At 50.2% G+C, this 25,084-nt stretch overlaps 1 protein-coding gene across 8 annotated transcripts in view; it reads left to right on the top strand.

The window, feature by feature from the left end:
• dennd5a (DENN/MADD domain containing 5A) overlaps positions 1–25,084 on the top strand; it is a 496,539-nt gene that overhangs the window by 426,939 nt on the left and 44,516 nt on the right. For 4 of the 8 annotated variants that reach the window (XM_072466513.1, XM_072466511.1, XM_072466510.1 and 1 more), the window contains 3 exons: positions 972–1,089; positions 22,800–22,981; positions 24,292–24,374. In XM_072466513.1, coding sequence (XP_072322614.1) covers positions 972–1,089; positions 22,800–22,981; positions 24,292–24,374 — 383 coding nt within the window. Of the gene's footprint in view, positions 1–971; positions 1,090–22,799; positions 22,982–24,291; positions 24,375–25,084 lie in introns of those variants that run through there. The other 4 variants (XR_011933108.1, XR_011933106.1, XR_011933109.1 and 1 more) reach the window with 1 other exon arrangement.

Raw genomic sequence — 25,084 nt, 5'->3', positions numbered from 1 at the left:
ACAGTTGGCTAATTGGCAAGAGACCTGCGTCGTTTCAGTGGGAACGGTCCGACCAAGTTAAATGTTTATCAGGCACTTGAGTGGTCAGCCTCGGACCTTGCCCCAAGATTTAGGACCCTAGGCAGCCGAATTCCCGCCATCCAGGAGCTGCCGACTAAGCAGAGGCCGGCATCTCCTCATTTCACATTAGCACCACCAGGAGCTTAGGCTACTGCTGATAATGCACCCACTAGAGGCCTAGAATCAAAAAGGGACCCAGGCCTCAGTTGTGGGAAGGTGAATTGGCGGGGAGTCGCTGGCAAGGGGCCAGGGGAAGTGGGGGTGAAAGTGTCATTGCAAGGGCAGAGGGTTGGTATCAGCAGGCACTCTGTTCCCAAGGCCAGGTCTCTTAATCGAGCACTAATTGCTTTTGAAATAAGGACGGAGAGCGGTGGGAGAGGGGGCCTGTGCCCTGGAAGGGCACTGGCAAACCTACAGTGTTTGCTGGGAGGCCTTCAGGAGGCACTGGAAACCAATTTGCCTTGGGGTAAATCCCTAAGTAACCACAAAATTCTAGAGTGCTCAGGGATAATAATCTTTAAGTGGCTTGTTAATGAGCCGATTTGTCCAGCAGTCAGGTTCCCTATTCGGTCCATTTCCACTACTGACTTAATGGGGGTCAGGTTTCCTGCTGGCAGGAGTGGGTTGTGCACCCTCCCTCTGTGATAACACAGGTCTGCCTGCCACCTAGCCCCGAATGGGTTCTATTTAACTCAGCCCATAGATTTAACTTTCAATTTGTTTCTCAGATTTTTAATCTGTGACGTCAAATTTAGCTCTTACAATTAAGACAATTATCAAGGATATTGGGAGAAATCTATAAAGTCTAGAAAAATCTTTTTTATGTGTTATTGCCAAAGTGAGCTGTTTTTTGTTTTGACATATCAATAAACCTGTTCAAATGTCTTTCTGTTGTGTCTTCATTTCTCTAGTGTCAGAACTTGGGAAACTTACAACGGTGCTGATTGGCCACGATAACTCAGGGTTGTATGCAAAATGGCTGGTGGACTGTGTTGTTGTTAGGAATGAGATAACTGGTCACGCATACAAGTAAGTCATTCTGAATGTTAAGAAATAGAGAGGTTTCAGGAAATCCCATTAAAACTAAAGCTGTAGAAGAAAGTAGGAACACAATGCTTTGTAGTCCATCCAAGTCTGTTCCTTCAACATAACAAACACAATTTTCTATATTCTGAACTCTATCTAACCTACAGCCCCTTGGCAATCAAGGAAGAGAGGTAAGGCATCTGCATAAATTACTTCCCTAGCATTTGAGAGAAAATTGAATAAAACTCCAGAATATGAATACAGTATGATATTCTGAACTGCAATTCCTGGAGCAATAACTTTTTAAAAATATATATTTTATTAAAGTTTTCAAACACAATTTTTCCCCCTTACAAATCAACAAAAATGGTAACACAATAACTAATAGATAACATTGTTTAAATAAAGTAGTGAACTAACAAAGTAACAAGAAATGGTGCTCCCCACCCCTCTCCACCCCAACTAGAACAAAAACAAGTCCCCCCCCCCCCCCCCCCCCCCCCCCCCCCTCTTTCTGGGCTGCTGCTGCTGGCTATCTATTTTCCCCTAACGTTCCGCTAGGTAGTCAAGGAACGGTTGCCACCGCCTGGAGAACCCCTGAGCCGATCCTCTCAGCGCAAACTTAATCCGTTCCAGTTTTATGAACCCTGCCAAATCGTTTATCCAGGCCTCCAAGCCGGGGGGTTTCGCTTCCTTCCACATGAGTAAAATCCTTCGCCGGGCTACCAGGGACGCAAAGGCCACAATATCGGCCTCTTTCGCCTCCTGCACTCCCGGCTCATCCGTTACCCCAAATATAGCTAACCCCCAGCCTGGCTCGACCCGGACATTCACCACCTTCGCGATCACTCCCGTCACTCACCTCCAATCCCCCTCCAGTGCCGGACACAGCCAAAACATATGTGTGTGGTTCGCCGGGCTTCCCCCGCACCTCCCACACTTGTCCTCCACTCCGGAGAATCTGCTCAACCTTGCTCCCGTTATGTGTGCTATATGCAGCACCTTAAATTGGATAAGGCTAAGCCTGGCACACGAGGAAGAGGAATTTACCCTACTTAGGGCATCAGCCCACAGACCCTCCTCTATCTCCTCCCCTAGTTCTTCTTCCCACTTTCCTTTCAGCTCTTCTACCAGCTCCTCCCCCTCTTCTCTCATCTCCCGGTATATTTTGGACACTTTGCCCTCCCCGACCCACCCCCCCGAAAGCACTCTATCCTGGATCCCCTGTGTCGGGAGCAGCGGAAAGTCCCTCACCTGTTGTCTCGTGAACGCCCTCACCTGCATATACCTAAAGATATTCCCCGGAGGCAGCTCATACTTTTCCTCTAGCGCTCCCAAGCTCGCAAACGTCCCATCTATAAATAAGTCTCCCACTCTCCTAATTCCTGCCCGGTGCCAGCTCTGGAACCCTCCGTCCAACCTTCCTGGGGCAAACCTATGGTTGTTCCTGATCTGGGACCACACCGAGGCTCCCAACACACCCTTCTGTCGCCTCCATTGCCCCCAGATACTTAATGTTGCCGCCACCACTGGGTTTGTGGTAAACCTTTTCGGGGAGAGTGGGAGCGGCGCCGTCACCAGCGCTTTTAAGCTCGTTCCTTTACAGGATGCCATCTCCAGCCTCTTCCACGCCTCCCCCTCTCCCTCTATCATCCACTTGCGGATCATCGCCACATTGGCGGCCCAGCAATAGTCGCCTAAATTTGGCATCGCCAGTCCCCCTCTGTCCCTGCTACGTTGCAGGAAACCCCTCCTTACTCTCGGGGCCTTCCCTGCCCACACGAAGCTCATAATGCTCCTATCTATTTTCTTAAAAAAGGTCTTGGTGATCAAGATGGGGAGACATTGAAACACAAATAGAAACCTCGGGAGGACCATCACCTTAATCGCCTGCACTCTGCCCGCCAGTGACAGCGGCAGCATATCCCAGCTTTTGAAATCCTCTTCCATCTGCTCCACCAGCCCAGTCAGATTGAGTTTGTGTAAAGTTCCCCAGCTCCTGGCTCTCTGAATCCCCAAATATCGGAAGTTTCTTTCCACCCTCCTTAGCAGCAGGCCATCTATCCCTCTACTCTGGTCCCCAGGGTGTATTACGAAAAGCTCACTCTTTCCCATGTTAAGCCTATATCCCAAAAAGTCTCCAAACTCCCTCAATATCTGCATAACCTCTGTCCCCCCACTGGATCCGCCACATACAGCAGTAGGTCATCTGCGTAGAGTGACACTCAGTGTTCCTCTCCCCCTCTAACCACCCCCTCCATTTCCTAGAGTCTCTCAGCGCTATGGCCAGTGGTTCAATTGCCAACGCGAATAGTAATGGGGACAGAGGGCACCCCTGCCTTGTTCCCCTATGTAACCGAAAATACTCTGATCTTTGCCGATTTGTGACTACACTTGCCACTGGGGCTCCATAGAGGAGTTTAACCCAGCTGACAAACCCCTCCCCGAACCCAAACCTCATCAGCACCTCCCATAAGTACTCCCACTCTACCCTATCAAATGCCTTCTCTGCATCCATTGCTGCCACTATCTCTGCCTCCCCCTCTGCTGGGGGCATCATCATCACCCCCAATAGCCGTCGCACGTTGACATTCAATTGTCTCCCCTTTACAAACCCTGTCTGGTCTTCGTGCACCACCCCCGGGACACAATCCTCTATCCTCATTGTCAGCACTTTTGCCAGCAACTTGGCGTCCACATTCAGGAGCGAGATAGGCCTATAAGACCCGCATTGCAGCGGATCTTTATCTCGCTTCAGGATTAGTGATATTGTCGCCTCCGACATTGTCGGGGGTAGAGTCTCCCCTTCTCTGGCATCGTTAAAGGTTCTTGCCAGCAGCGGGGCCAGCATGTCCACATATTTCCTATAAAATTCCACCGTGAACCCGTCTGGTCCCGGGGCCTTCCCTGCCTGCATGTTCCCCAGCCCTTTAGTCACCTCGTCCACCCCAATTGGCGCCCCCAGGCCTGCCACCTCCTGCTCCTCCACCTTCGGGAACCTTAGTTGGTCCAGAAACTGCTGCATCCCCTCTTTTCCCTCCGGGGGTTGGGACCTATATAACCCCTCATAAAAGGTCTTAAACGCCTCATTTACCTTCCCTACACTCCGCACCATAGTTCCCGTTTCATCCCTAACTCCCCCTATTTCCCTTGCTGCTGTCCTCTTACGAAGCTGGTGGGCCAGCAGCCGACTCGCCTTTTCCCCATACTCTTATCTCATCCCCTGTGCCTTCCTCCACTGTGCCTCTGCCTTCCCTGTGGTCAGCAGGTCAAACTCCGTCTGGAGTCTTTGCCTCTCCCTATATAGTCCTTCGTCCGGGGCCTCCGCATATCTTTTATCCACACTCAAAATCTCCCCCAGTAATCTCTCCCTCTCTTTGGCCTCTGTTTTCCCCTTGTAAGCCCTGATGGAGATCAACTCTCCCCTGACCACCGCCTTCAGCGCTTCCCATACTACCCCCACTTGGACCTCCCCATCATCATTGGCCTCCAGGTACCTTTCGATACATCCCTGCACCCTTCCGCAGACTCCCTCATCCGCCAATAATCCCACATCCAGTCGCCAGAGTGGGCGCTGTTCCCTCTCCTCTCCTAGTTCCAGATCCACCCAGTGCGGGGCATGGTCTGAAACAGCTATGGCCAAGTACTCCGTTCCTTCCACCCTCAAAATCAGTGACCTACCCAAAACAAAGAAATCTATCCGGGAGTATACCTTATGGACATGGGAGAAAAAGGAGAACTCTTTGGCCAGCGGCCTAGCAAATCTCCACGGATCCACTCCCCCCATTTGGTCCATAAGCCCCCTAAGCACCTTGGCCGCTGCCGGTCTTCTTCCGGTCCTGGATCTAGATCTATCTAACCCTGGGTCCAGCACGGTATTGAAATCCCCCCCCCCCCCCCATTACCAAGTTTCCTACCTCCAGGTCCGGGATACGTCCCAGCATCCGTTTCATAAATCCCATATCGTCCCAGTTCGGGGCATATACATTTACCAGCACGACCTCCATTCCCTGCAGTCTGCCACTCACCATCACATATCTGCCATCGTTGTCCACTACTATATTCCTAGCCTCGAACGACACCTGTTTCCCCACCAATATAGCCACCCCTCTATTCTTTGCGTCCAGCCCTGAGTGGAACACCTGTCCCACCCATCCTTTCCTTAACCTAACCTGATCCGCCACCTTCAGATGCGTCTCCTGAAGCATGGCCACGTCTGCCTTCAGTCCTTGTAAGTGCGCGAACACTCGGGCCCTCTTAATCGGCCCATTTAGGCCTCTCACATTCCACGTGATCAGCCGGATTGGAGGGCTGCCCCCCACCCCCCGGTCGACTAGCCGTCACCCACTCTGGGCCAGTCCCACGTCCAGGTCCCGCGCACCCACCAGTCCCCCAGGCGGCACATTCCCGCCCCGACCACCTCTTCTCTTACCAGCCCCCTCTCGATCCCAGCAGCAGCAACCCAGTTATCCCCCCCCCCTACCCCCCCCCCCCCCCCCGGCTAGATCCCCGTCTAGCATGGTTACTCCCCCCATATTGCTTCCGAAAGTCAGCTGACTTCAACTGACCCCGGCTTCTCCCGCTCTCTCCTTGACCCCCCGTGTGTGGAACTCCCATCCTCCTTGCGCCTGTCTTCCGCCATCATCTCTCTAGCGTGGGAAAAGACCCGCGCTTTCTAGAGCCGTCCCGCCCCCTATGGCGCAGCTCCCCTACAGGCCCGTTCCCATTCCCCCATCCCCCACCTATGTCCCTTTTTCCCACCGGCGCCCACATTTCTCAGTGTGTCCCCCGCCCCCCCGTCAAAGACCGTCCCGATATAGTGAACCTCCCTTTCCCCAATTTACATTTCTATACACCAACATTGTCGTTTCCCCCCAACATCAGTCCCTCAGTTCTGGTCCAGCTTCTCTTTTTGGATGAAGGTCCATGCTTCTTCCGACGTTCAAAGTAATAGTGTCTAGTGTGGTACGTGACCCATAATCGCGCCGGCTGCAGCATCCCGAACTTTACTTTCTTCTTATGCAGCACCTCCCTTGGCTCGATTGAAACTCGCTCTCCTTCTCGCCACCTCCGCGCTCCAGTCCTAATACACTCGTATCACAGCATTCTCCCATCTGCTACTCCGTACCTTCTTGGCCCAGCTCAAAACAACCTCTCTGTCATTGAAGCGGTGAAATTTCACGACCATCTCCCTTGGTGGTTATCCAGCCTTTGGTCTCCTCGCAGGGACCCGGTGAGCCCCTTCCACCTCCAAGGGGCCCAAGGGGGCCTCAGCTCCCATTAGCGAATGTAGCATCGTGCTCACATAAGCCCCGCCGTCAGCTCCCTCCACTCCCTCGGGGAGACCCAGGATCCGGAGGTTCTTTCTCCTTGATCTATTTTCCAGGACTTCAATTCTTTCGATGCACTTCTTATGTAGCGCCTCGTGCATCTCCATTTTGACCGCTAGGCCCAGGATCTCATCCTCGTTTTCAGTTACCTTCTCCTTCACCACACGGAGCTCTATCGCCTGGGCCTTTTGTGTTTCTTTGAGCCCACCGATTGCCAGCAACATCGGGGCCAGCACCTCCTTTTTTAACTCCTCCACACACCTTCTGAGGAATTTATCCTGATCCGGTCCCCATGTCGCCTGGCCTCCCTCCGATACCATCTTGCTTCCTACTTTTCTCTGCCGCTGCCCTCGAGGATCCTTCGTGATCTGGCCACCGCCACCAATCTTTTTCCTGCACACTGCGGGGGGACTCCTTATTTCTTCACCCCCACACCGGGTTTTGTCAAAACAAAATTCCCGTTGGGGCTCTCAAAAAGAGCCCGAAAGTCCGTCGGAGCTGGAGCCGCCGAAACGTGCGGCTTAGCTGAGCATCGCCGCAACCGGAAGTCAGAGAGCCTGGAGCAATAACTTAACTTGCTCTTAGTCCCAGCAGCTCAAGAACCATTGTGTTCTTTACAGCTTTTGCTTTTTTACCTCCGATGAGTTTAAGGGACGAGGCATGTTTCATGTGTTTGTGAACATTTGGATTAGATTGAAGTTTTTTATAATTGTTACATCATGAACATAGAACATACAGTGCAGAATGAGGCCATTCGGCCCATCGAATGTGCACCAACCCACTTAAGCCCGCACTTCCACCCTATCCCCATAACCCAATAACCCCTCCTAACTTTTTTGGTCACGAAGGGCAATTTGTCATGGCCAATCCATCTAACCTGCACATTTTTGGCTTGTGGGAGGAAACCGGAGCACCCGGAGGAAACCCATGCAGACATGGGGAGAACGTGCAGGCTCCGCACAGATAGTGACCCAGCGGGGAATCGAACCTGGGACCTGGCACTTGTGCTACCGTGCTGCTCCTGCTCTTGTTCGTGCTGAATGATCCAATTAGCTGAATTTTAAGAGTGATTCATGCAAGCCTTTGATTACTGACAATAACAATTCTGGTTGAAATTGTTTACAGCTACTCAACAATAATTTTTAAAAAAAAATTTAGAGTACCTAATTCATTTTTTCCAATTAAGGGGCAATTTAGCATGGCCAATCCACCTACCGTGCACATTTTTGGGTTGTGGGGGCGAAACCCACGCAAACACGGGAGAATGTGCAAACCCCACACGGACAGTGACCCAGAGCCGGGATCGAACCTGGGACCTCGGTGCCGTGAGACAGCCATGCTAACCACTGCGCCACCGTGTTGCCCCAGCTACTCAACAATAATGACAACAGAATCAGTGTTACACATTGGAGCCATTTTAATATCGTACTCCTGGAAGTAAAAAGATTTTTAAAAACATTTATTTTGAACTGAAAAATATTCACTCGACTTCGGGAGCTCCAGCCCTTCCGGCATCCCTATGATTTGTGGTTCTGTCTCCGTGACCTGTTCTCCAAGTCATCCACCTTTGCTCTCAGAGTCTTGTTCCTCTCCTCCACCAGCAGCATCTCGGCTTCCAATGAGGTCATTCGATCACCATACTGCGACAAGGCCTCCTCCATACTCTTCACCTCTCCATGCTCCTTCACAGCCTCCCATGTTTTTTCCAGCTTCTTCCAAATTGGGCCAAGTAGCACAGGGCTAAAGAGCTGGCTTTTAAGGCAAGCCAACAACATGGTTCAATTCCCGTACCAGCCTCCCCGAACAGGCGCTGGAATGTGGCAACTAGGGGCTTTTCACAGTAACTTCATTTGAAGCCTACTTGTGACAATAAGCGATTTTCATTTCATTTTTCATTTCAATTGACCACTTAAGGGTTTCCATCATCACCCTGCCCTGGTCATCAAAATGCTTCACAAACTGTTTTCAGAACTCCTGCACTATTACCCTTGTCAGCATTTCTACCATGATATAAGCAGTCACACCCAAGGCCAGGTCCGCCGCCTTCTCTCCTGCTGAGCTTCACGGGCTTTCTGACTCCACTGACGGATTACCCCCCCGGAATCTTTTTGCCACCAACCTTCTTCATAGATTTCAACATATTTTAGCCGACAAATTTCTTATTGAATACGATGGGCTGGTTTTGATAACCAAAATCCACGGGAACCGGGTTAAATAGTCCAAAAAATTAAATAGACCATGGCTTAAATAGACCATGGCGGGAGCTACCTCATGTGCGACCTTCTCCTCCCTGTCACCACTGGAAGCCTCCCCACTTTAAATACTTCTATTGATCCAGCTTCCACCACCCCGCAGGGCAGAGAATTCCAGAGATTCACCACCCTCTGCGAGATGAAATTTCTACGCACCTCAGTTTTAAATGACTGCCTCTTTATCTTGTAGCTATGACCCTTTTTCAAGACTCTCCCATGAGTGAAAACATTTCACCATCTATCCTGTCAAGCCCCATCAGGATCTTATATGTTTGAATAAGGTCACCCTTCACTCTGCTAAACTCCAAGGTATACAGACCCAGACTATTTAGTCTCTCTTGATGAAAGGTCAACCCTTTCACCCCAGGAATTAGCCTGGTGAATAAGAGGCAGCACGGTGGTTAGCACAGCTGCCTGACAGTGCCAGGGACCCGGGTTCAATTTCGGCCTAGGGGTAACTGTCTGTGTGGGGTTACACATTCTCCCTATGCCTGTGTGGGTTTCCTCCAGGTGCTCCAGTTTCCTCCCACTATCCGAAGATGTGCAGGTTAGGTGGATTGGCCATGTTGAATTGCCCCTTAATATCCAAAGGTGTTACAGGGTTTGCGGGGGACTGTGCCTAGGTAGGGTGCTCTTTCAGAGGGTTGATGCAGGCTTGATGGGACAAATGACCACCTTCTACACTGCAGGGATTCTATGAATCTCCTTTGGACTGCCTCCAATGTTACTACATATTTCTTTAGGTGAAGGGACCAAAGAACATCCAACTGCAACAAAATCTCCCTATTTTTAAACTCCAACCCTTTGCAATAAAGGCCAAAATGCCATTTATCTTCTTAACTACTTGTTAGTACTTCATAAAGTACAAGGGACCAAACACAACACCTGCTAGTTTTTTGTGATTCATGGAATAGAACACCCAGATTCCTCTGTACTTCACTTTGCTACAGTCTTTCACCATTTAGATAATCTGCCTTGTGATTCCTCCTACCGAAGTGCATGACCTCACACTTCTCCACATTGAACTCCATTTGTAAGGTTTTCACCCAGTCACCCAATCTATCTATATGCCGTTGCAGAATCACAATACCCTCATCACAACATGCCCTGCCACCTATTTTCGTATCAACGGCAAATTTGAAACCCTTACATTCTGTTTCTTCCTTCAGGTCATTAATGTAAATTGTGCACAATTGCGGGCCGAGAACTAATCCCTAAACTTAAATAAGGACAATTATGAGGAAATGAAAGCAGAGCTGGCTAAAGTGTATTTTCAAATAGTGGCAAAGATGAAGTAGCAAACATTTAAGAGGATATTTCAGAATGCACAGAATAAATACATTCCAACAAGTGAGAAAAACTCCAAGGGACGGACCCACCCTCTGTGAATAACTGAAAAGGTTAAAGATAATATCAAATTTAAAGAAAAAGCATATAACTGTGGAAAGACAGGTGGCAGGTCAGAAGATTAGACAAAGGAACACCCCAACATCCATGCGTGGCACCCCCCATGCCGATCGTGGGCATGCAAAAAAAAATACCAGCTTGGCACTTTGGCAGTGTCAACCTGGCACCCTGGCAGTGCCCATGCCACCTGACAGTGCCACCTGGGTGCCTTGGCAGTGCCATGCTGGCACCCAGCTGGCACTGCCAGAATGCCAGGCTAGCACTGTCAGGGTGCCTAGATGGCACCAGAAGTGCCAGGGCACCACCCTGCCCAAACGGCATGCAGCTGGGGTCCTCCAATCCTTGGGAGACTCCCACAAGTGCCGTTCCATCTGGTCCCTGTCTGTGGGGATCAGTGCTGAACAGCACTCGCCCAATGTTTCCAAGGCGAAGGGGATGAATTCCAAAACCTCCGGTACCTCAGGTATCTCTGCACATTAGATGGCCAATGAATTGAAGAGGCATTTCGCATTAGGCTTACTATAGAGGATAAAGGTAACATCCCAATATTAGCTTTAAACCAGTGACTGGAAGGGAGAGAGGAACTCAGGAAAATTACAGACACTAGAGAAGTGGGGAGGAAATTGTTGGAGCTAAGCGCTAACAAGAGCCTAAGTCCTGATGAACTTCATCCGAGGGTCTTCAAAAAAGTGAAATAGCTGATGCATTGATTTGAATTTTCCAAAACACCCTTGCTTTGGGAAAGATCTCATTGGCTGTTTAGCACAGGGCTAAATCGCTGGCTTTGCAAGCAGACCAAGGCAGGCCAGCAGTACGGTTCAATTCCCGTAACAGCCTCCCCGAACAGGAGCCGGAATGTGTGGCGACTAGGGGCTTTTCACAGTAACTTCATTTGAAGCCTACTTGTGACAATAAGCAATTTTAATTTCATTTCATTTCGTATTGAAAGATAGGGACGGCACGGTTACACAGTGGCTAGCATTGCTGCCTCACAGCACCAGGGACCCGGGTTCAATTCTGGCTTTGGGTCAGTGTCTGTGTGGAGTCTGCACATTCTCCCTGTATTTGCGTGGGTTTTCGCCGGGTGCTCCAGTTTCCTCCCACAGTCCAAAGATATGCGGTTTAGGTGGATTGGCCATGTAAATTGCCCCTTAGTGTCCAGGGATGTGCAGGTTATGGTGATTAGGTGGGGTAGACAGGGAAGTGGGCATGGGTAGAGTGCTCTTTTAAAGGGCAGACTAGATGGGCCAAATAGCCTCCTTCTGCACTGTAGAGATTCTATGATAGTAAATGTAACACAATTTTTCAAAAAGACAGAAAATGCAGAACTACAGGCCAGTTACTGTAACATCTCTCGTCGGGAAAATATTAAAAGCTATTATTAAAGTAGTAATAGCAGGGCATTTAGATAAGGTAATCAGACAAAATCAACATGGTTTTGTGAAAGGGACATCATGATTGACTAATCTATTGCTGTTTTTGAGGAAGTAACACATGCTGTGGATAGAGGAGAATCAGTGGATGTAACTGTACTTCAATTTCCAGAAGACTTTTGATAAAGTGGCACATCAAAGGTTATTACAGAAAATAAAAGCTCATGGCATAGTGGGTAACATATTAGCATGGGGGCCGGTTTAGCTCACTTGGCTAGACAGCTGGTTCGTGACGCAGGGCGAGACCAGCAGCGCGGGTTCAATTCCCGTACCGTGGTTATTCAAGAAGGTCCGTCCTTCTCGATCTTTTCCCTTGCCTAAGATGTGATGATCCTCGAGTTCAATCACCAGTCAGGTCTCCCCCTCTAAGGGGAAAGCGGCCTACGGTCATCTGGAACTATGGCGACTTTACCTTTAGCATGGATAGAAGATTGTCTGGCCAACAAGAAGCAGAGAGTAGGACTAAATGGGTCTTTTTCAGATTGGCAAGATGTAACGAGTGGTGTGCCACAGGGTTCAGTACTGAGACACTTTACAATTCATATAAATGACTTGGAGGAATGCATTGAAGGGATGGTTGCTAAATTTGCTGATGACACAAAAGATAGGTAGGAAAGTAAGTTGTGAAGAGGACGTAAGGAGGCTACAAGAATATATGGCTAGGGTAAGCGAGTGGGCAAAGATCTGGCAGACGGAGTATAATGTAGGAAAATGTGTAATTGTCCATTTTGGTAAGAAAAATAAAAAAGAAGCATCTTATCTAAATGGTCAGAGATTGCAGGGCTTCAGGTATACAAGACATTTTCAGGGCTTCAGGTATACAAGACATTGGTGAGACCACAGCTGGAATATTGTGTACATTATTGATCTTATTTAAGGAAAGATGTAAATGCGTTAGAAGCAGGTCAGAGAAGGTTTACTGTACTAATACTAGGAATGGATGGGTTGTCTTGTGAGGAAAGGTTGGAGAGGTTGGACTTGTATAGTGGTGAGCCTTCCAAGCAGGTGACCCGGGATCGAATCTTAGCTATCGCACATCGTCTTTCGGGCGGCACGGTAGCACTGTGGTTAGCACAGTTGCTTCATAGCGCCAGAGTCTCAGATTCGATTCCTGCTTGGGTCACTGTCTGTGCGGAGTCTGCACGTTCTCCCCGTGTCTGCAGGGGTTTCCTCCGGGTGCTCCGGTCTCCACCCACAAGTCCCGAAAGATGTACTTGTTAGGTGAATTGAACATTCTGAATTCTCCCTCTGTGGACCTGAACAGGCGCCGGAATGTGGCAACTAGGGGCATTTCTCAGTAACTTCATTGCAGTGTTAATATAAGCCTACTTGTGACACTAATAAAGATTATTATATTATTAAGAATCTGAAGGGTCTTGGCTGGGTAGCTGTGGAGAGGATGGACGCAATTTAACGAAAAAGATGCAGAGTCCCATTTTGAGTGCGTTTAGTGGGTGCAGGCGCCGAGAAGGACTCCGTCTTAAACGGGACTCTATTTCTTTTTAGGGCCTTGACGAGGAACACCCCACCGAGGCCGCACTTAGCTTAGTTTAACTTCCATTTTTAAATGTCTCGCTGCGATCTTCCCGATCTATTGGACCCCCCCCACCATGGCGCGATCTCCCGACCTATGGACCCCCCCCCCCCCCCCAACCATGATCTCTGGAACCCACCCCCCGACTCCCCAGTGCACTGATTTGGGGGTTGTCAAACCCCCCCCACCTCATAAGGGCAGGGCACCCACGGGCCTAACATGGGGAAACTGCCACTGGGCACCCTGGCACTGTCAACCTGGTAGTACGAAGGTGCACGGTGGGATCAGGGCTGCCAGAGTACCACCCTGCCCAGAGCCCGACTACCCGGAGACATCCGATCACTTGGGAGACCCCCTCAAGTGCCGTTACGCCGGTCCACATTAGTGAGGTTGCCCAGGTGCGGGCGTTCAATCCTGCAGCCTGGCATACTCCGGCACGGACATATTCAAGTGAACATGTGGGGTAGTGCCCATGTGTGTGGTGGGTGACATTGCCCATGGGTGGGGGGTGTGGGAGACCAATAAGCTCACTTAGCGATTGGGGCACCTTTTCAAAATGGCGGCCCGATCTCTGAGTTCAGCTCCCCAGTGCTAAAAAAAAATTATAAGTGTGGGTAAACTAGTGAGAAACTCTCCAGGGCCCAAACAAATGACTAAATGTCATTGACTAGTGGTGGGAAACTCCCTGAAAAACCCGCCACAAATGAACTTGGAAATCTTTCTGGAGAATCGCACCCAGAGAGTCCCTTTCAGGAAACAGCCTGCAGATCCTTCTGTGTTTGTCAGACCAATGCTCAACCTGACCGTATTTGCAAAAGTTGCTGCTCAGCTGAAAACTTCAAGCAGACTCCCTAACCTGTATCAAACTGCATAACTACAGACAGACCTGGATCCTTTCATTAATTACATAATCTCTATCCCACTCAGATCCCATGACCAGCTTACCTGAACCTAAACACAATGGGTGCTATCTACCGGCCATGCTGCGCCTGAAACACAATGTGGCTGGTAAATGCCAGGAGACCCCGCTCCTGGGATTTACCTGGCTTGCTACGTCTTGCGAGATCTAACGCCATCTCGCGAGATGGCACGATGTGAAGCCTGCCCAATGTGGGCAGGATCACATGTTAGCTAATCTGCATATTAGAGTGAGACAGCTAATTGAAGGGTCAGCAAATTGGGGGGGGGGGGGGGCCGAGGGAAGGGGGAGGGTAAGGGGGTTAAAATGGAGAAGACGCAATGTGGTGGGGTGTTGGTATCAGAGGAGTTTGGATATCTGGGGTTGTTTGTTTGGATTGATGTGTTTGTCTGATATTTTGTGTATATATGTAAAAAGCTGTGAATAAAAATATTTTAAAAAAATTAAAATGGCATCCCAATCTCTCGCTGTACAGATGAGTTCCGGCGAGCAGAGTTCCTCAGTGCAGAAAACGAGGTTGAGTGCAGCCTCGAGTACTTGTTCGCCGCTGTGGTCCCGTATCTGACCAGACGGGCATGAGATAGCGGGGTGTTTCTCAACGCTGCGAGCGCATACCAGGCGGCGAAATGCGCTTGCTATGGGACTCTTCACTTTTTTTAGATCGGGCTCAATGTCTCAAATTAGCTACTCTCCAGGGAATCTCCAGCAATCATAACAAAGTTCCATTCGGCTCCCCTTTGTAAATAAATACCTGGTTGGAATGAATGATAATCTCACTTTTGCGACATCTCGATTACACCTTTTCCAGACATACCACCTGCCTGTAGGTTGAACTAGGCAACAGATATATATAGTACAATCTATATAGAAATTTCCTACATTCACCACAGCAACATATTTCTGGGGGATTGGGGAGCCCTATGACCATCTACTCCCTCAAGAGTCCCTGCCTCCACCTGATGTGCTGCAGCAAGTATATGTAGTGCTCACCAGAGGGTGGTCCAAGAGCCTGATCGTCAACATTACCCACCAAGGTAATAATCTCTGCGATGGTTGATGGTACAGGTGGAAGCAGTGGCAGCACGTTGGTATCTTCCCTGGGTGTTCTGAGGGTCTGGATGGGAAGCAGCAATCCCAGATGGCCCAGCCTTGTCTGATGGTAATCCTGCAAGACATAAGACATGGGGTGAGATCATGGGAAGGTCTGTTCTGTGTGAGAAGGGTGACTCACTTGCAATAGGGACATCTGCGTTGCTTTGTACTGTCACTTGTTTGGTGCATGCCAAACTCCATTGCAGCCACTACCGTGTCCTCGGTCTCCCCCGGGAGTTGCAGGGCCCTGTCCTCATAGAGGGTGTGGACCCGAGTATCTGGGATGTCTTCTGGTGCTCCTGGCGGTTATGTGCTTCTTTATTCTTTGGGACACGGGAAGGACGTATTGAAATGTTTGGACGTGTGTTTTATGTGGGGATTTGTAGCTGGTGGCATGTGTGTACAAGGCTCCTGGCCAAAGAGGACAATTTACGTACTGGGGGTTTGTGGAGGGTAGGTTGTAAGCGAGATGCAAACAGGTGGCGTGTTGTTGGCCTCGAGTGGATTGGAGGCAGGTATGAGGAGTGAGGGACGGGAGTGATGCCAGGGACACAGAGAGGTGGTTACTCACCCGAGCTGCTTTAAAGAAGTTGTTCATCTTCTTACGGCATTGCGTGCCAGTGCTCTAGGTGAGGCTAGCAGCACACACAGCCTCTGCCACCTCATCCCAGGCCTTGTCCAGAATGTCGGGCTTGGGTCTCTTCCCCACCCTGGGGAAGAGGGTGTCCCTCCTCTCCTCAGTGGCGTGCAGCATTTGGTTGGTCTCAGACTCCAAGAATCTTGAAGCAGGTCTTTTATTGACTGGAATGACAATCTGTGCTGAGTGGAACACTTAAAATCTGCTCCAGCTCGTCAGACTTTGAACGCGAATCCTGACCCCAGCGAATCAGATCCCAGAGGGGCCGGGAATCGGACGGGCTGCACATGGACTACGTGCTGGCCAATTTGCATGGGTTTCTCCTGGCCAGCGGTCCCACGATTCTAACCGGCGGCAGCACTTAGCCTCCAGAACGGATTATCTAGCCTGCTGTCTTTCATATGAGAAACTGGATGGGCTCCCACAAGTAAACTCGAAAGGTCACATGGCACTACTTTGAAAAAGAACAAGGGAGCTAGCCCTGATGCCCTGGTCAATATTTATCCTTCAATCAATATCACTAAAAGCAGATTACCTGAGATTGCTGTGTGCAAATAGGATGCCGTATTTCCAACATTACATCAGTGGCTATACTTTTTTTTTTTAAAAGTACTTTGTTGGCTTTAAAGAGATTTTTGACATCCAACGGTTATGAAAATGCTATACAAATGGAATTATTTCGTTTCTTTTTTTTCCAACAATTAATCCAAGAAATATATACTGGAAGCTGCATGGAATGGGAAGTGTGACTTGATGATGCTCCCAATTTTTGTATTCATAAAAGATATGAGACTTCCGGTTGCGGCTATGCGGAGCTAAGCCGCACGAATCGGCAGCTCCCGCGAAGACGGACTTTCAGGCTCGATGGAAGAGCCCCAACGGGACTTTTCACACAGCCAACCCGTGGGGAAGAGAGGAGAGAGGTCCCCCACTAACCTGTATGGACCGGACCCGCAGCGAAACGGCCAAAAAAACGGCACTGGAGCAGCGGGAGAAGAAGGGTAAAATAAACAAAATGGCGGCGGCCGGGGACAAAGAAGAGATGCAAGAATTCATCAAGCGCTGCTTTGAGGAGCTGCGCAAGGAGATGGTGGTGCTGATGCTGGCAATAATTGAAGGACTTGGGGCAACCCAGAAAGCCCACGAGGTGAAGATCCAGGAGATCCAGGACAAAGTGAGTGAGAATGAGGATGAGCACTTGGGCCTGGCGGTGAAAGTGGAGCGGCACGAGGCGCTACACAAGACGTGGGCGGGAAGACTCGAAGACCTGGAGAACAGGTCGAGGAGAAACAATTTGAGGATCCTGGGTCTCCCAGAAGGAGTGGAGGGGGCCGACGCCGCGGCATATGCGGGCACAATGATCGGGCGCTGATGGGCGCGGAGCCCCCCCCCCCCCCCCGGGGTTGCTGGAGCTGGAAGGGGCGCACCTGGTGCTGGCGAGGAAGCCCAAAGCAAACGAGCCGCCAAGGGCGATGGTGGTGAGATTTCACCGGTTTACAGACAGAGAGAGGGTCCTGAAATGGGCCAAGAAGGAGCGGAGCAGCAAGTGGGACAATGCTGAGATTAGAATATACCCGGACTGGAGCACGGAGGTCGCTAAGCGGAGAGCGGGTTTCAACCGGGCCAAAGCGGTACTGCATCGGAAAGGAGTGAAATTTGGAATGTTGCAGCCAGCGCGACTGTGGGTCACATACAAGGGCCAACACCACTACTTCGAAACTCCCGAAGAGGCGTGGACCTTTATATTAACTGAAAAGTTGGACTCTAAGGGTATTTGAGGGTTGAAGTATGATGGCGGTTGTATATAGGGGGGCAAGCACGCGCAGGGAATGTTATATGGGCTGGAGACAAGGCCGCAACAGAAGCTGCGTCAGGGGGGCGGGGCAGGCTCTGGAAAGCACGGGGTTTTTCTCCCGCGCACGGGAAGAAAGGTGGGAGGGGGAGCGTAGGAACGTCTACGGATGGGGAGATTCCCACATGGGGGGGGGGGGTCAAAGGGATGGCAGGGGAAGCCGGGGTCAGCAGGCATCAGCTGACTTACGGGAGTGATATGGGGGGAGCAAAAAAGCTAGACCGGGATCTAGCGGGGGGGAGGGAAGGGGGGTGGAGGGGGGGGAGAAAGGGTTGCTGCTGCACTGGCCGAAAGGGAATGGGACACAGAAGAGGTGGCCGGGACGGAGGTGAGGGAGACGTGGACACGGGACTGGCCCAGAAAAGGAGATGGCTCGTTGGGGGGGGGGGTGAGAGCCCCTCCAATCCGGCTGATAACGTGGAACGTGAGGGGCCTGAACGGACCGGTGAAGAGGGCTCGAGTGTTCACGCACTTGAAGGGACTGAAGGTAGACGTGGCTATGCTCCAAGAGACACACCTGAAGGTGGCAGACCAGGTTAGGTTAAGAAGGGGATGGGTAGGACAGGTATTTCACTCGGGACTGGACGCGAAAAACAGAGGGGTGGCAATTCTGGTGGGAAAACGTGTCATTTGAGGCCAAGACTATCGTAGCGGACAATGGAGGGAGATACGTGATGGTGAGTGGTAGGTTGCAAGGGACGTGGGTGGTGTTGGTAAATGTATGCGCCCCGAACTGGGATGATGCTGGATTTATGAAGCGCATGTTGGGGCGCATCCCGGACCTGGAGGTAGGAGGACTGATAATGGGAGGGGACTTTAACACAGTGCTGGACCCAGCGCTAGACCGCTCCAGATCAAGGACGGGAAAGAGGCCGGCGGCGGCCAGGGGGTTTATGGACCAGATGGGGGGAGTGGACCCATGGAGGTTTGCAAGACCACAGGCCAGGGAATTTTCTTTCTTCTCCCACGTGCACAAGGCATACTCCCGGATAGACTTCTTTGTGCTGGGCAGGGCGCTCATCCCGAGGGTGGAGGGGACGGAGTATTCGTCCATAGCCGTTTCGGACCATGCCCCGCACTGGGTGGAAGTGGGGCTGGGAGAGGAGAGGGACCAACGCCCGCTGTGGCGGTTGGATGTGGGACTGTTGGCAGATGAGGTGATGTGTGGTAAGGTAAGGGGGTGTATTGAAAGGTACTTGGAGGCCAACGACAACGGGGAGGTGCGAGTGGGGGTGGTATGGGAGGTGTTGAAGGCGGTGATCAGGGGAGAGCTAATCTCCATCAGGGCTCATAGGGAGAAGACAGAGGGCAGGGAAAGGGAGAGGTTAATGGGGGAGATTTTGCGAATGGACAGGAGATACGCAGAGGCCCCGGAGGAAAGATTACTTGGGGAAAGGCGACGGCTCCAGACGGAGTTTGACCTGTTGACCACGGGGAAGGCGGAGGCACAGTGGAGGAAGGCGCAGGGGGCGACCTACGAGTACGGGGAAAAGGCCAGTCGGATGCTGGCACACCAGCTCCGTAAGAGGGCGGCAGCGAGGGAAATAGGGGGAGTCAAAGATGGTGGGGGAGCCATGGCCCAGAGTGCAACGGAAATAAACAAGGCATTCAAGGCCTTCTATGAAGAGCTGTACAGATCCCAGCCCCCAGGGGGGGGGGAAGAGGGGATGGGAAGATTCCTGGACCAACTGCGGTTCCCAAGGGTGGAGGAGCAAGAGGTGGCTGGTTTGGGGGCACCAATCGGGGTAGAGGAGCTGAGTAAGGGTTTGGGTAGCATGCAGGCGGGGAAGGCCCCGGGGCCGGACGGGTTCCCGGTGGAGTTCTATAGAAAGTATGCGGACCTGTTGGCCCCGCTACTAGTGAGGACCTTTAACGAGGCAAGAGAGGAGGGGTCCCTGCCCCCGACAATGTCGGAGGCATCAATTTCCTTGATTCTGAAGCGAGACAAGGACCCACTGCAATGTGGATCGTACAGGCCGATTTCGCTCCTTAATGTGGACGCTAAGTTATTGGCAAAAGTCCTGGCCACGAGGATTGAGGACTGTGTCCCGGGGGTGATACATGAGGACCAGACGGGATTTGTAAAGGGCAGGCAATTAAATACGAATGTGCGGCGGCTCTTAAACGTGATAATGATGCCATCGGAAGAGGGAGAGGCGGAGATAGTGGCAGCCATGGACGCGGAAAAGGCCTTTGACCGAGTTGAGTGGGAGTACCTCTGGGAGGTGTTGTGTAGGTTTGGGTTCAGGCGAGGGTTTATTAGCTGGGTTAAGCTCCTTTACAGCGTCCCGGTGGCAAGTGTGGTGACGAACCGGTGGAGGTCGGAGTACTTTCGGCTGTACCGAGGAACGAGTCAGGGGTGCCCTCTGTCCCCCCTGTTGTTTGCATTGGCGATCGAACCCTTGGCCATATCACTGAGGGAGCCTAATAAATGGAGGGGGGTGGTCCGCGGGGGGGAAGAACATCGGGTGTCGCTATACGCGGACGACCTGCTGCTGTACGTGGCGGACCCAATGGAGGGGATGGTGGAGGTCATGCAGACTTTGAGGGAGTTTGGGGAGTTCTCGGGCTATAAGCTCAATGTAGGGAAGAGCGAGCTTTTTGTACTACAGGCAGGGGACCAAGAAAGAGGGATAGGGGACCTATCGCTGAGGAGGGCGGAGGGGTGTTTTCGGTATCTAGGGATCCAGATAGCCAGGAGCTGGGGGGCCCTACACAAACTGAATCTGACGAGGTTGGTGGACCAAATGGAGGTGGACTTCAAAAGATGGGACATGTTGCCACTCTCGTTGGCGGGTAGAGTGCAGTCGGTAAAAATGGTGGTCCTCCCGAGGTTTTTGTTTGTGTTCCAGTGCCTCCCCATCGTGATCACCAAAGGCTTTTTCAAGAGAGTAGGTCGGAGTATTATGGGGTTTGTGTGGGCGAACAAAACCCCCGAGGGCAAGGAGCGGGTTCCTGGAGCGCAGTAGGGACCGAGGAGGGCTGGCGCTGCCAAACCTGGGGAGCTACTACTGGGTAGCAAACGTGGCAATGATCCGTAAGTGGGTTATGGAGGGAGAGGGGGCGGCATGGAAGAGGATGGAGATGGCGTCCTGCAGGGGAACGAGCTTGGGGGCGCTGGTGATGGCACCGTTGCCGCTCTCGCCATCAAAGTACACCACGAGCCCGGTGGTGGCGGCAACGTTAAGGATCTGGGGCCAATGGAGACGGCATAGGGGTGCAGTGGGAGCCTCGGTGTGGTCCCCGATCAGGGGTAACCATTGGTTTGTCCTGGGGAAGATGGACGGGGGGTTCCAGGGCTGGCATCGGGCGAGGATTGGAAGAATGGGGGACCTGTTCATCGACGGGACATTTGAGAGCCTAGGGGCACTGGAGGAGAAGTTTGAGCTACCCCCGGGCAATGCATTCAGATATATGCAGGTGAGGGCTTTTGTGAGGTGACAGGTCAGGGAATTCCCGCTGCTCCTGACACAGGAAATTCAAGACCAGGTGATCTCGGGTGCATGGGTCGGGGAGGGCAAGGTTTCGGCAATATACCAAGAGATGAAAGAAGAGGGGGAAGTGCTAGCAGAAGAGTTGAAGGGTAAATGGGAGGAGGAGCTGGGGAGGAGATCGAGGAAGGTTTGTGGTCTGATGCCCTGGGTAGGGTCAATTCCGCCTCCTCATGTTCCAGGCTCAGCCTGATACAATTTAAGGTGGTTCACAGAGCGCACTTGACGGGGGTGAGGTTGAGTAGATTCTTTGGGGTGGAGGACAGATGTGGAAGGTGCTCAGGGAGCCCGGCGGACCATGTCCATATGTTTTGGTCATGCCCGGCACTGGAGGGGTTCTGGAGAGGAGTGGCGGGAGCAATATCTCAGGTGGTGAAAGTCCGGGTCAAGCCAAGCTGGGGGCTAGCAATATTTGGAGTAGTGGACGAGCCAGGAGTGCAGGAGGCGAAAGAGGCCGGCATTCTGGCCTTTGCGTCCCTGGTACCCCGGCGAAGGATCTTGCTAATGTGGAAGGAGGCGAAGCCCCCTAGCGTGGAGGCCTGGACAAACGACATGGCTGGGTTCATAAAGTTGGAAAGGATTAAGTTTGCCTTAAGGGGGTCTGCGCAGGGGTTCTACAGGCGGTGGCAACCGTTCCTAGACTACCTCGCGGAGCGTTAGAGGAAGGTCGGTCAGCAGCAGCAGCAACCCTGGGGGGGGTGGGGGGAACGAGAGATTGCTTGAGGGGACGGACGAGCGGGGATAACATGGAGGGTGGGGGAAACTGGCACGAACGGGTGAGAGCCAGTGTATAAAGCTCTGTAAATATATCATCTTACCATGTATATATCTTGCTCAGGGCGATTTTGTGTTATTTTGTTACCGGGGGGGGGGTTATTGTTTGTAAGGGGAACATTTGTTCTGTTAAAAAACTTTAATAAATATATATTTTTTAAAAATAAAAGATAAATGACTCATTTTGTGTAAATACATGTAACACAATAAAGTATTACTGTGCTCAATTCAAAATAAGTACAGAACTGGGCATATATGGCTTTTGTGGATCATTCACTTGACGGAGATATTGATGGTTGGGCAAGAGGAGAGAGAGCCTTTGTTAAGGAATTATTCATAACCTTTTTAAGTTCAAGAAAGATCATGAAAAATCTTACACACTATAATTTCTGTCTGGGATATTATAACTTTAAATTTTAAATGGTGTTTTTCATCAAACAGTCGAACTGGGAGTCGTCTGATAACTCATTTTGGCAAAACCATTGTAGGCCAGAGTTCCAGCTCCGGGTAATTATTCCATGATGCATACTGGAAGTGTATTCCATGATGCTTGTGGAAGTGTATTTGTAGACATCATGTAATATAAGACTCTATTGAACTTGGTTCCCCATAGTGAATAGCCTATTAAAATGCATTAACTACAAAGAACAGCCAGTTAGTTAAGGTAATCATGAACTGCTATATATTAATTTGTCAGCTCTGGAATATAATGGAGCCAATAAGGGCAGCACGATGGCATCGTGGTTAGCACTGCTGCCTCACCCCCCCAAAGACCCGGGTTCAATCCCGGCCCCGGGTCACTGTCCGTGTGGAGTTTCCACATTCTTCCTATGTCTGCGTGGGCCTCACCCCCACAACCAAAAAGATGAGCAGGCTAGGTGAATTGGCCACGTGAAATTGCCCCTTAATTGGAAAAAAAATAATTTCGTACTCTAAATTTATTTTTAAAATAACTAAAATAATGGAGCCAATTGTGTTTATTCTGTTGCCAGGTTCCCCTGCGGTAGGTGGCTCGGGAAAGGGGTGGATGATGGAAGCCTGGAAAGGATCCTGGTTGGAGAACTTGCATCATCCATTCAAGAAACTGATGAACGCCACTGTCGAACACCCCCAATGCAGCAATCTCCAAGTATGATCAGGAGATTTGTCAATATAACTCCTACCAGCAGACAAAGTAAGTAAAGATGAGATTTCTAATAGGTAGGATAGGGAATTCAAACACAATAAAAAGAATATTTTTTATTCCTCAACTTTGTTTCTGTTTTAGCAACAAATTACTATTTATTAGTACTATTGGAAGTTTGGAGATTTAAAAAAATGTTTTCCATCGTAGTGCAAAATCTGCATACTGCCATGAGTGCTGTGAAACCTGCAGTGCAGTATAATGGAGTGGACTTGGGTATTCTATAATTTATTTACTTTTATTCTTTCACTGGGTGTGGGTGTCATTGGCAAAGCCAGAATTGTTATTGCCCATCCTTAATTGCTCCTGAGCACAGTGGATAGCACTGTTGCTTCACAGCTCTAGGGTCCCAGGTTTGATTCCCAACTTGGGTCACTGTCTGTGTGGAGTTTGCACGTTCTCCCTGTGTCTGCGTGGGTTTCCGCCGGGTGCTCTGGTTTCCTCCCACAAGTCCTGAAAGAAATGCTGTTAGGTGAATTGGACATTCTGAATTCTCCCTCTGTGTACCCTAACAGATGCCAGAATGTGGCGACTAGGAGCTTTTCACAGTAGCTTCATTGCAGTGTTAATGTAAGCCTACTTGTGACAATAAAGATTATTTTTCAAAAAAGGTGGTGACAAGCCGCCTCCTTGAAGTGCTGCAGTCCATGTGGTGTAGGTATACCCACAGTGCTGTTAGGAAAGGAGTTCCAGTATTTTGGCCCACCGACAGTGAAGGAACACCGATATAGTTCCAAGTCAGGATGGTGTGCAGTTTGGAAGGGAACTTGCAGTGGTGGTATTCGCATGTATTTGCTGTCCTTATCCTTCTAGGTGGTTGAGGTCATGGGTTTGGAAGGTGCTGAGGAAGTAGCATTGGTGAGTTGCTATAGTGAATCTTGTAGATGGTACACACTGCTGCCATTGTGCGTTGGTGGTAGAGGGAGTGAATGTTGAAGATGGTAGATACAGTTAATTGTAGTGTATCTAATGTAAGGTTGAATCACAGAATTACGATAAACTACTTCTCGGTTGCTGGTCAATCTCATACATGTAGTATTGCAGAGACCAAGTCTCTCTTAACTTGACAACATTATTGTTTGTAAAGAGAAAATGAAACTGGTTAATTTCTGAGAAACAAATTATTTAAATGATCATGTTTATAGGGCTGCAAACCTGCACTACTTTGGTGTCTTTCCATTCATTACATTTGTCTCCCTTTCATAGTTAATCCTCTTAACGCACTACACTCATCGGATCACATTTGAAAATTTAACAGAATGTGCAAAACATATTCTGAAGGGATTATTTTACTGTTGCAGAGCTAAATACTGGCCAGATACAAGAATCTGTTGGTGAAGCTATTAATGGGATTGTCAAACACTTTCACAAGCCTGAGAAGGAGGTAAGGAACTGTTTTTTAAATAATTAAATGAAAATTGTTACTTGTAGAATAATGGAAGTTTGATGTTGCCCATTTCGGCAAATCACTTTATTCAAATTTTATTTCAAAAGCAGCTTATTCTTGCAGTTAGGTTACATACATATATTTTTTAATTTAGAGTACCCAATTAATTTTTTCCGGGAGGAAATTAGCGTGGCCAATCCATCTACCCTGCACATCTTTTGGGTTGTGGGGGCGAAACCTATGCAAACACGGGAAGAATGTGCAAACTCCACATGGACAGTGACCCAGAGCCAGGATCGAACCTGGGACATCTGCGCAATGAGGCAGCAATGCTAACCACTGCACCACCATGCTGCCCTAGGTTACATATTAAATGGGTGAACAAAAGAACAAAGAAATGTACAGCACAGGAACAGGCCCTTCGGCCCTCCAAGCCCGTGCAGACCATGCTGCCCGACTAAACTACAATCTTCTACACTTCCTGGGTCCGTATCCCTCTATTCCCATCCTATTCATGTATTTGTCAAGATGCCCCTTAAATGTCACTATCGTCCCTGCTTCCACCACCACCTCCGGTAGCGAGTTCCAGGCACCCACTACCCTCTGCGTAAAAAACTTGCCTCGTACATCTACTCTAAACCTTGCCCCTCTCACCTTAAACCTATGCCCGCTAGTAATTGACCCCTCTACCCCGGGGAAAAGCCTCT

Source organism: Scyliorhinus torazame, chromosome 10 (assembly GCF_047496885.1).
Source record: "Scyliorhinus torazame isolate Kashiwa2021f chromosome 10, sScyTor2.1, whole genome shotgun sequence".
NCBI classification, from domain to species: Eukaryota; Metazoa; Chordata; class Chondrichthyes; order Carcharhiniformes; family Scyliorhinidae; genus Scyliorhinus; species Scyliorhinus torazame.
This window is presented reverse-complemented; position numbering and strand designations above follow the sequence as displayed.